Source organism: Cataglyphis hispanica, chromosome 6 (assembly GCF_021464435.1).
Source record: "Cataglyphis hispanica isolate Lineage 1 chromosome 6, ULB_Chis1_1.0, whole genome shotgun sequence".
NCBI classification, from domain to species: Eukaryota; Metazoa; Arthropoda; class Insecta; order Hymenoptera; family Formicidae; genus Cataglyphis; species Cataglyphis hispanica.
Window position 1 is genome coordinate 330312 of NC_065959.1, and position 12404 is coordinate 342715.

At 35.7% G+C, this 12404-nt stretch overlaps 2 protein-coding genes across 8 annotated transcripts in view; one reads left to right on the forward strand and one right to left on the reverse strand.

The window, feature by feature from the left end:
• Nucleotides 1–118: 118 nt before the first annotated feature.
• On the forward strand, nucleotides 119–4226 carry LOC126850516 (facilitated trehalose transporter Tret1-like). Of its 2 annotated transcripts, XM_050593631.1 has the most exons (7): nucleotides 119–207; nucleotides 294–360; nucleotides 904–1165; nucleotides 2074–2234; nucleotides 2729–3007; nucleotides 3226–3479; nucleotides 3713–4226. In XM_050593631.1, exons 2-7 carry the CDS (start codon nucleotides 345–347, stop codon nucleotides 4094–4096), a joined length of 1356 nt encoding a protein of 451 aa, XP_050449588.1. In that variant the 5' UTR covers nucleotides 119–207; nucleotides 294–344; the 3' UTR covers nucleotides 4097–4226. The 2 variants fall into 2 exon arrangements, with proteins under 2 accessions (XP_050449588.1, XP_050449586.1); XM_050593629.1 differs by having other exon boundaries at nucleotides 120–360.
• A 2-nt stretch (nucleotides 4227–4228) lies between these two features.
• The window catches only part of LOC126850508 (octopamine receptor Oamb), a 108459-nt gene continuing 100283 nt past the window's right edge, over nucleotides 4229–12404 (reverse strand). For all 6 annotated transcript variants that reach the window (XM_050593614.1, XM_050593615.1, XM_050593616.1 and 3 more), the window contains exons 4-11: nucleotides 11849–11986; nucleotides 11176–11274; nucleotides 10937–11064; nucleotides 9990–10127; nucleotides 9259–9535; nucleotides 7869–8030; nucleotides 7225–7538; nucleotides 4229–6624 (exon numbers count right to left, since the gene is read on the reverse strand). In XM_050593614.1, the coding sequence (XP_050449571.1) occupies nucleotides 6510–6624; nucleotides 7225–7538; nucleotides 7869–8030; nucleotides 9259–9535; nucleotides 9990–10127; nucleotides 10937–11064; nucleotides 11176–11274; nucleotides 11849–11986 (1371 nt within the window). In that variant the 3' untranslated portion in view covers nucleotides 4229–6509. The remainder of the gene's footprint in view (nucleotides 6625–7224; nucleotides 7539–7868; nucleotides 8031–9258; nucleotides 9536–9989; nucleotides 10128–10936; nucleotides 11065–11175; nucleotides 11275–11848; nucleotides 11987–12404) is intronic.

The following is a 12404-nucleotide window of genomic DNA, read 5'->3' on the forward strand; positions in this document are numbered from 1 at the left end:
ATGACTTGTCTTATATCATAAAGGCTCGACGGATTATTACGTAAGCATTAGGGTCACAACATATAATCGGTATCGGTCGAGAGATGCCGATAAGAAGATCTCGTGGAAGAGACGTGGATTGGAATGGGCAGTATTCGACGGGATGCGACGTCGACTTAAGATCAATATGGATCGAAATCTCTCTCTCTCTCTCTCGCGAGCGAGCGTGTAAAGTATTGATTTATTTTCACCAAGCGTTTTAAGTAGTTAAAGCGATTCTCACACGCGAATGCACAATGGCACTAATTTCACAGAACAACGAGGAATCGACGTGCGAAGGGCCGACTTCGAAATACGCGCAATATATGGGCGTATTTACGGGTGAGTTTTACGCTTAATCCTCGTAAACTCGCTCGGCATTAAAACGCTGCTGCAATTTGCATATGAATATTTAATAGGCATGATAATTTTATTAAAAGCGGCAAATCCCACGCGCATCTATATATGTTTAAAATATAAAGTTTGCAGATTTCAAGGGCTATAAATATGTAAATCCACTTTTATCTCTTTATGGTTTCTTTGAAAACTAGCCTTTGAAAAGTCGAACTTTCACGCGCGATTGCAACATTAATCTTCGCTCGTCTTAATTTAATTGAAAGTTCGCGTATCGTAGTTGAAACTAGTTCTCTCCTCGCGATAGACATCTCTTGACTGTGTAATTTAACTTCGCCCCGCTGCGTGCCCGTGGGATCTACTATAAAAGTGAAGAATGTTAAGAATAACGCGAAAGATGCAAAAGAATTCTCAAGGCGCGGAACGTTTTCGAAGAGATAAAATATTTCTCGAGATAGATTAAATAAAATATTTCTCAAGATGTATTCTCGAGATAAAATGTCTGACATATTCTTTCTACTACTGCTCTAGCGACACTCGCTGCATTTTCAATAGGCACGTATTTGTCGTGGACATCATCCGCTCTGCCACTTTATAACAAGAACGATACGCTATCCATTAGCGATCAGGAAGGTTCTTGGATCTCTTCCTTAGTTCCTCTCGGCGCTATCCCGATTACTATACCGGCGAGACAGTTGGCGGATAAGTTTGGTCGGAAGAAAACGATCTGGGCGATAACTGTACCCTTATTTTTGTGCTGGTACATTATCGGATTTGCACAGAGTAAAATATGGTGAGAAAGTTCACTTTAAAGTTTTTACGATTTCTTTATGTATGTACGTTCATAATGACTATAATTAATTTAATTCTCCCTGTTACAAAAAGAAATACCAATGTATTTTATAAACGCATAAAAAAGAATCTATATTTTTATATTATATTAATCACACTATGCTCAATAAATGCATTCAAATTTTATTTTCATTGATTTTTATCACTAATTTGTATTGTGACAACAATGAGCAGAAAAAAATTGTTATGATTTATTTAGGTTTTGCTATGAATTAATATTACGAGAGAATAAATTTTATTTATATTTTAGTTTTACTAATATTATTAAATCATATTTCAGTTTTATAATTTTATAATTTTAGTTTTATTAATTTTCTCGTCTGTCATGTCGTGTTCTCAAACGTTCGATGGTCTTACAATTACATTGAATCTAATCATTGTAATAGATATCGATAAATCCGGATGAATCCGAAGTAAAAATCCGAGCGAATCGGATAACGACGACGAAAAGATTGAAATGAATACAAATCGATTAGATCTGTAAAATTCTAATTGTAAACAATATTATTACTGTGGGCAAAAAATGCAGTTTTATTCCGTATCTCGACCACTTGTACAAGTTATAATATAACGAATCTTGAAACTTTGCTTCAGGATTATACGATTCTCTAGTCATTTCCGTGTTTCTTTTCCATGAAAAACTCAACAAGTTTAGCTAAATTAATATTATACCGTTATTCTAATTAATTAAATAAAATTTTTTCCTTATCGTGCATCAATTGTCTCTGTTACGAGGATTTTATCCTATCAATTGGCATTGGCTGCATTCCCAGCCAGCAGGAGAGACTTTACTATGCGGTTTCATTGATTTTCTACTTAACTTACGTAATCGAGATTTTCCATTGGAAGGATTTTTCTGGGTCGGTTTGTTGCGGGGGCAGCAAGCGGTGCAGCATCCGTCGTTGTTCCCATGTTCACTTCCGAGATCGTCGAGCAGAGCATTCGGGGCTTACTCGGCACCATTTTCCAGTTGCAAATCGCCGCCGGAATTTTCTTCGCATATGCCACTGGTAAAAAATATTTTGTAATTTTCTATGAATATAAAATTAAACAATCTCCTACACAGAGAGTGTACCTGTCTTTAATACTAAAGCGACAAAACCTGAAATCGAAATTAGAAGCACATTAAAATCTTGAATGTATATTGTTGAATATCTTGTTATATCAATAACTATTTAATAAAGTTAGTAATAATTATGACGTTAATAATTAAAATTCATAAAAAATTTATAAATCAAACGCTTGTTTTTCAGATAAATTTTAATTTATGTTGCAATAAATGTAGCCCTTCGTCTACGTCACGTTTGCATCTATGACGTTAAATATCCAATAATGTAAAGAATTAGAGAGAGAGAGAGAGAGAGAGTTGTCAATAAAGAATCACATAAGATAGTTTTGACTTTTGCGTGATTTCATTCATAGATACGATGGTAAAATTGAAATCGAGTTATATAACTGCACAATAACTTTGCCGAATTGATAAGCGCACGCACAATGTTTGCAGCTTTCACCGATAGTTTGCATGTCATTGCGATACTGTGTTCCGTGGTGCCCGCTTTGCTTTTGATCTCCTTCCCGTTCATACCGGAATCACCGGCATGGCTGGTCATGCAAGGTCGGAAGGACGAGGCGAATGACGTGCTGAAACACTTCAGGGGTGCTCACTATCGTACCGAGACGGAATTGATTAGACTCGAGCTCCAAGCTTCGGAAATGCGTGAAGCCCATAAAGCCAGTATTTTTGATCTGAGAAATTATCAGAAAGAGACCTGCATCATTCTCGGTAAAGAAACATTTAATTTTAGAATTAATTTAATTATTATTTCTTTAACATTAATTAATTAAAAAAATATATCAATAATATTTTTATTAGAATAATTAATATTTAATTTTTTTTTAATTCTCTATTTCTTTTTCTGTTGACTTTATCAATCTTTATTACATATTTATATATATTACGCTGAATTATATGTTAGCATTTTATTATTTAATGCATTCTAGGTCTAATGATTTTCCAGCAACTTTCTGGCGTTAATACTTTGATATTTTACGCAAAAATGATTTTTGATGATGCGAGTTCAACTCTTATCGTTAATTCATCCACGTCGTCGGTGATTGTGGGCACTGTACAAGTAGTTGCCATTTATTGCTCGACTATTCTTATTGAACGCATCGATAAAAAGTTACTCTTGTTTATTAGTGTGTCAGTAATGGCTACTTGTATGTTTACATTGTCGGGATACTTTCATTTTCAGGTGAAGAGCTTATTAAATACACACATATATATATATATATATATATATATATATATATATATATATTAAATATTATTATAAATTTTATAAATGTGAATTTGTAACTTTATTAAAATATTATTTTAGATTTTAAGAATATTAATAATGATAAAATATTAAAATTTAATTATATTTTTGTTTCTCCATCAAAAAAATTCTCAATTAGATTTCTAAACTTTTCTGCGTCGTTTCAGAACACGCACGATCTATCGAGCGTCTGCTGGATTCCTTTGCTATCTTTTATGGTATTCGTCGCCAGCTTCAGCATCGGCTTTGGTCCAATACCGTGGTTGATAATCGACGAATTGTTCACGAACAACGTAAAGAGAACGGCGAGCGTTGCCACCACCATATGTAACTGGACGCTGGCATTTCTGGTGACAAAATGCTTCCAGGATATGATTGATCTCATGGGGATCTCCTCGTCGTTTGCCACGTTCGGTATGATAAGCCTAATCGGAACTGTATTCGTTTCCACGATGGTGCCGGAAACGAATGGCAGAAGCGTCGAAGAAATTCAAATTGAATTGTACGGAATGCAAAATAGTAACTCGAGAGGAACAAATCCCAAAATATGACGACAAAATAATTCACTTAATAATTGAAGTATCTTTACAATATATAGTAGAATTAATTTATTACGTACCTTGAAATGAGAATATGCTTCGTTCAATTCGCGATGTAAATTGCGAAAGATAACAAAATCAATTTATACGTATTCACATATTTATTTCCGTTTTTTTTTTTTTTTTTTTGACATATTTATACGATATATCACATAATACATGAACCACGCATTGAAGTCGATCGGTCGTCTCGCTGCCCCCGTTGAATTACAGTTACGTTGCTTTAACGGCAATCTACGGGGGTAAATTCGCGAGTATGCACGAGACGTCCCGAATCTCTCGCAAACGTTGGACTTAACGTAGCCCAACGCAATATCCGCGCATATTGTTTTCTTCTTATACGATATATATGTATAATGTGTATATATTACACGAGCGGTAACAACGATGTGTATGATGCGATGTTTATTATACAAACGCGCGCGAGATTATATAAAAAAAATGTACAAATCAACAACATCGAAGAGAGTCGCAATCTTGTTCCGGTTAAATCTCGAAAATGTCTCGAATAAAGGGAAAAAGGAGAGAGAGAGAGAGAGAGAGAGAGAGACGCTGGAGGAAGCGGGAGAGAAAAGGAGAGGAAGAAAGGGAAGAAACGCCGATATATACGAGCGTGTGCGCGGGCGAACATCGGTTTACATAGCAAATAACGACATACTTAACGCTATGCGTATACATAGATATCGGATATGTACATAGAAGGTATTCGTCGCATCGTTACGTCCGCGCTTCTCGAATGCTCGTCCTCGGTCGAACGCACATCTCGAATTTCGCGCAAGTGTTGTTCGATCTCTATTCTCCTTCTTAGTTTGAGAGACTTGTCTCTCGTCTTTCAATAGGTACCGCTCTCTAATAGCGACGTGGGATGAATGCATTATGCAATACGTATATGTACACATGTCACGGATGATCAGCAGTAATCAGTCAATCAATCAATCGTCCCAGCTTGAAACCGGAAAGGACTTGAAAACCGAGAGCTACACATGACTCACTCACGTGGATCGTGTATTAGGCTAAATAAATAATTGCAAAGCGATTTCTGCGCGGAAGAGAGGAGAACGTCGAGAAAAGAAGGCGCGCACACATACACACACGCACACACACACACACACACAATATCGAATAAATACATTAATCCACACCAAAAAAAAATTTTTTTTAATTCAGACACATTTTTGTCTGAAATTTCAGATCTGAATGTCTGGGAAAAATTTCGGACAATCTGTCTTAATTATCAGAACTGTTTCTCTAAAAGTTCAGAAGAGTGTTTGAAAATTGAAGTGTATTTGTAATTTTTATTATCTTTAGACAGTGTTCTGTCTGATAATTCAGACAGTGTGTCTGCAAAAAAGCTGCAGGCACTTTGTCTGAAATTTAGTCAGTTTTTTTTACAATGCAATGATCGGAGAGATTATCATATCGAGTTTGTAATAATCCAACCGATTACTCTCTGACGATCCGCGCTAGATACATGTAACATTAAGTGTGATGATGTATGATAATTCACTACAATGTTCACCGGACGGGATGGTCACGAGGAGAAATGGTTATTTAACAAAGACACGACAGTGTTAAGCTCTTATAACGTAGCCGAAAGTACAAATCGAAGCGAAATGCCGCGAAACGGTCTTGCGAAAAAATACGCGCGACGAGATCCACGACGGATTATCTTTTTTCTTTATTCTTTGCATAGATGAAGCGCCACGTTCCAGGCCTGATGCGCTAAAATCCAGTTTCGATTGGATGCGCGTTGCACGAAGCTCTCTCTGGCATTCTGTTTCGCTCGACCAATTACAGTGTAAAAGCGAATCGAACAGCGAGTTACTTGCTTATGTTTCTTTCAGAGATAGATGGCAGAGAAACGAAAAGAGTAATTTGTTACTTGACTTACCTCTCTGCTGGCTTTGTCATAAACTCGTTGCAGCAAAATTACGCAATCTACATAAAGGATCAGGTTGAAAGAGAATTATTTGCTCACCTCGCCTAGTAAACTAATTTAGCTTTTCCTTTCTCATTCACTTTAGTCATTGTAGTGAGATTGCATGATGCCGATAGACAGACCAATCAAGAATAATATTCGTTTTTCAAGAACAAAAGGCAACAGAGAAGTTAAACAAGATGCTTGTTACTCGTAACTGCTCGCTTAACGATTTCGTATAATCGCGATATTAGACAGACAGACAGAGCATGTACGCATTTCTAGTTTCATCGACAAAGTCAAAATCGCGTCAGTCTGGCAAAAAGGCCGAACGTATGACATTACGTTGACATGTCTGAGGATCGCCGATCATAAGAATATCCTCGCCCTGGAGGATCGGGGGTTAAAGGTGACGCGCTGTCTGCCAGCTCGGACGTGTCGCTACGATCATCTAGACTCGCTCTGCGAGTGCGTTGGTTCCGATGCCGGATCAGGATCCGAGTCGTCGATGGAGATCCCGTGTTGAGTACCGCGGATCGAGTAACTCGGACTTCGTTCGTTTCTATGAAACATCGGAATCGTTCTCGTGAGACACCAAAAGCACGGATTATTCTGTGAATTGCTTTTGAAAATGGCAACATTTTCTCGCGAGCTAATTCGATTATAATTTAGGGATATATAAAGTTTATGGGACGCGTTATTTTGAATACACAACCCGGGTTTAAGACCAAAATTGAATGTTCTAAATTTAAACTGCAGAATCGATCGCGCATTTTATGCGCAATCAAGAGAATATATTGTTTGCGAATGTTTATATAATCGAAGTGAAAAGGTAGACTCTTTAAAATTTCATGACGTTTTACGTATCCATCAAACATTTATGAAGCATAAAATATGATAAAATTTGAAAATTTTCTTTTATGCGGTTACATAAAACAGATTTTTCACATATAAAAGTGCAATAAATCCGAACATTAACAGATCGTACACAAAGCTGAATAAATCATAGACTATGCCAGGATTTTTTAAATTTAAATATAAAATTTTAAATATATAAAGAATAAGAAATCGTTTTTTTTTTTGAAAAAATGTGATTGTGTGAAAATAAATCACAAAATTGTATTGCAATATCTTTTGTAATATTGAAAATTGTAACACTGACCTCATCGCCAACTGACTGCCATCACTGCCACGACGCAAAGTGTTGACGCGTTGTATGCAGGAGCACTTGCAACAGATGATTCTCTTGAAAGCGAAACGGAAATCCTTGCTGAAGAGAGCATAGATGCAGGGGTTTATCGCGGAATTACAATAACCTAGCCAAAATAATACGCTGAAGACAGTTGGATGGATGTGATTTGGACAGAATGCGCGCACCAGATACATGGTGAAGAACGGCAGCCAGCACATGATGAAACCGCCGACGATGATGCCCAACGTCTTTGCCGCCTTGGTCTCCATGCGGAATCTTTTCACCTGCATATGACTTTCTCTTATGCATCGTACACGACGTAGTAATATTTTAGAAAAATATTCCTTTTAACTAGTTTTCATCAAAATTATTTTTTATTCCTGTTAAAATCCAAATTAATCCCGATCGAAATCAATATTATCATTGCCGCGTTGGTTTTGAAATAATAAAAATCAATTTCCCATCCTTTTTTGTAGTATTTTAAAAATTTATTTTTGTAAAAATCGCAACTGTCACTCGAATGATGCTCGTTTATTTTTACAGTAGTTGAAAAATAGACTCAATGATCAAAATGTTAAAAGGTACGAACGAATCGCATTATATGCAGGACGCACTTGTGCTTTTATGTTCCTCTTGCCCAGTTTCATCACTCGCGGTTTCTCCTCGCTGCTCGGCGTCATCTCGCGCAATGACAGCTCGTCGCTGGTTACCTGACTCTCACAGCTGCTCCGTCTGCTCGGCTTCTTGTTGCTGCCGATCCTATTAACACCACCGACCTAAAAGGGAATTTAACAAGTCGGTCTTTACGACTTTGGTAATATACACATATGCGAGCGCACACACGTCTGGTGTTATCTATAAAATACAAATTCACTTTCACGCGAAATTTACGGACGCCGTAAAACTGTCGTTTTTTCATGACGACCGCGAATAATGGCAGTTACTGTCGCCAAAAGACGCGGACTTCGATTAATATCGTCCTCAACTGAAAATCTGTTATTGGATATCTCTCATTTTCTTTTTATGAACAAAATTAAAAAGAAAATAATAAACATTTATCAAAAATTATGCAATTTTTATAGATTTTTATCAAAATTAAAATGTGGTTATTAGCATTTTTTAATATAAACACATTGTTTCTGTTTTTTTCTCGATTGCTTGTAAACATTTATTTTAAAAATATGTGCGATTTTAAAAATATGTTTATAAATAAAAATTCGCGTTATACATCTGTCAAGATAGAAAAAAATAAAAAAAACGCCTTTCCTTCCTTTATTTATTGATATGAGCAATTAAAAAAATTGCGCGATGAAAAAATCATGGTACGGGCAAACCCTCAATGAAATGGACACGCGTCCGTAATATGCTTCGTTTCGTGTAAAATTACGCATACAAACTCATCTACAGGAGAATATCACGAACGATAATTTAAACGACAAATAAAAGTACGGAATCTTGCAAAACAAAACAGTAAAAAAAAAAGTGAAAAAATAGTACGACCCAATAGCTCTATCCAATCGAAACGAATTGCTCTGGTTTTATTGAACAAAAAGTTGACTCTTGATCCGTTCCGTTTTGTAAATGATTAATCGACAATGAACAGTGTGTATATATGCACTCAAAATCGCGATGACAAAATGTCATTAATCTAGATCTAGAATATGAATCTTGCAAAATCCGACAACGCTCTCATTTCTCGAATAATGAGAGAGCTAGAGATTTCATTCTTCCGATCGGAGTGGATCTAATTTTGTATATTATTGCATAGTGACAAAAAATATAAATCATTATTTTTAAAAAATATATATTTTCTACACCATAAAAATAAAATTATGTGTAAAACACTTTTTGTAATTTTATACGAAAACAAATTTCGACCATATATTTTTAAATGATTAAAAAAATAAGAAATTATAAAAGAGAATGCGCGTCCATCTTTTGAGTATAATTAATCAGAATATTTCGAGAGGTCTGCAAATATAATTTGTATAAGATCTAACTTACCTTAAGGTGCGTATTTCGCGAACAAAGCTGCGTCTGCGTTTGTCCATTGCTATAATGAACCGAGATTTGCGAGCACCTCGATGGCGTTCTCTCGAGGGTGTTGCACTTTGTGTTAAGAGTTTCGGTGCTGGGATAAGAGACCGAAATTTTGATCTTTTCCCGCTTGACAGAGCTGCGACTGCTCGAGTCCGGGCTTCTCGAGTTGCCGTTGTTACTGCCGTTGTGAACGCTACCGCGGCCACGGTGTATTCGTAAGGTCAGTCTTTGTTCGTCGAACCTGCATAAGAATAAAATTGCGTCGAACTCCTTACGTTCTATTATATCTGCCAGCAGCATAATAAAGCTTTCACTTAAAGAAATTTCTCTTTCTGTGAAAGGAGAAATTTAATGATGGAAACTAACAATAAAAGTGAAATGACTGAAAAGTGCGGAAAATAATAATTAAATGTAGAAAAATTTATTTGTTATGTTATTTCATTAAGGTAAAAATCAAAAACAATTCTTTTTATCATGTACAGGAGATAAAAAAAAAAACATTGGTATTGTCAACAACTGATATGCGCAATTAAATATGAAAAAATCAATGATAAACAATGATAAAATAATCGGTATATTTTGAAAAAACGTAAGATACACAATTAAATGTAACAGAAATCAATTATAAAATTATAAGGAATATTTTTTATACCGGTTGCGAGCTTTAAAAAAATTGTCCTGTGAGGGGAGTTTACCTGCTGCCGAGCATTTTCGAGGCTTTCGTTGTCCGAAAACCTTGATTAATGGCTCTCGTCGTGGAAACGGCGGCATTGTAGATCCGCCAATAAAAAAACAGCATCACTAGCATCGGTATATAGAAGGAGCCTAGGGCGCTGCAACACAGTGCGATCGCGGTTTTCCGGTAATCATGTTTTCTGGAATAATCGACCACCTTTGCACATGACAGTTTGACTACCGTGACTATTAATTCAACCACTGCCTCTAATAATTGGTGAGATAATCTAATCGAGAGATAGGAACCGGTGATGGCTATTCAAAATCGGCGACAGCTGAGTGATTTATTGATTTATTGAACGGCTACGAACGCGGTGTATATGTTACCGCTTTGATTGATGTCTGTATAATACGTGTATGATAACAATGTAGAAGTAGAAACAATTATCCACTTTGTATTTATATTGTAAATTTATAATCTTTTAAATTTTATGATATTAACTTATTGAAATAATTCGATTATATATATGTATATCGATTTATATGCATATATTTAAATATATATATATACATATATATATATATATATATATATATATATATATAAACTATATAGTATCAGAAAATGGAGAATATATATAATACATGTTTTTAATTTTGTCTTTTGTCTTACTCTTGCAATATTTGTCAAAATAAATAATTTTTTTCTTTTTGATTTATAAGTTAATATAAAATACAAATATGTTAATACAAATAGAATACATTAAAAAGAAAGAATATATTATGTAAAAAAGAGACTTTTTTCAATATGTTTTACTAATCTATTTTATCAATAACAGTACCCGAATATTAATATGTGAGAAAGCAATGTATACTCTAATTTATAGTAAAAAATATATAATATTTTGCTTCCTGTATAATCTCATATGTCTGCAAAAAAAGACCAAGAGTTTCTTAGGAAACATACCTGTAAACGACGTAACCGGCGTCGTTGGTCAGTTCGCAGATCCATGGACACGGCTTCACCGGTATAAATATAGTGGTGGTGTTGGACGGGCCGTAGAGAGGAAACGTCATGTTGTACGTGGGATGCGACTGCGAGAACAGAGGAAGCGATTAAACGTGCGAGGATAAATGATTCTTCTGCGAAAACGATCGAACAAAATCTCCCCGAAGCCGAACGGATTAGCCGCGGCTACTACGTACCCGTTTGTCCTTCCAGCCCACCAGAGGTGGAAAACAGATGACGAAGCTCAAAACCCAAACGGCACCCACTAACATTCTGGCCCGCTTCGTTGACATAAGCTGGATTTGTGGAAATGAAAAAGAGAGAATAATATGGAGATGCGTCGTGATAAGTAAAGAGATTTGGGCTCATTGATTCGAGAGCGTGCAAATTCTCGATAATTTAATTATTCGTCGTTTGCAAGTTTCTTGTGTTTCTCGTTTTTAACTTTCCTATATGCTAGATTTTACGTTATCCGAGAGATTTGCAACGACATGTATGTAGCTTTTATTTTATTATATCGAAATATAATCTTTGATTGTATTTTAATCTTTCAAAAAATATAATAGATTAATGCATATAATCGGCTTTGAAATCAAGTGTTGCAAACAAAATATTTCAAACGGTAAACGGAGTAAAAATTTAGAATAGAATTATAAATGATTAAACAAATATAAATCTCATCTATAAAACTTTCTTTCAACTTGACTAAACATCTCTCGCAAGCACTTGCGATTACGCGAAATATTTCCGACAATCGTATCGTTTCGCTACGCATAAGTGTATCGAGCTGAACGAATAAATCGATTGATGCGTAATGCACGGCAGATCTCTCTGGGATAATCGTTTTCACGAATGCCGAGTGGTACTTGCCTGAGGATAACTGACTGGCCTGGTCACAGCCAAGTACCTATCCAAGCTGATGGCGCATAAATTCAATATCGACGCCGTGCACATCCAAACGTCGACTGCCAGCCACACGGAGCACCAGAGATCTCCGTATATCCAAACCTTTCGAGAGAAGAACATTTACGGGAAATATATTCAATATCAATACATATCTTTCGTCGTATTGAACTTTAAAAGCGCAAACGGATTCCGAAATTTTATCCTTATTTCGAGTGATCAAATTTTTACTTGACTATTTAGCTCTTTTCATTCAAGATATTTAATGTAAAAAATAAAATGTAAAAAATGTAATTAATTTGAAATTGAAAGTGAACGACTTTCCCATACATTTTTTTTTTTTAGTTACACACGAAAGCGTAAGATAGATATATTATGCGCGTCATTAACACCGATAATGCGTAACATATTATCTGCGAAACGTAGCAGACAGATAAGATGCAGAGCCGGCATCTGTCAAAGATCGGATCGATTCCCATTCAGGTCGACGATGCACAAAACCATAATGATTCACAATACGACC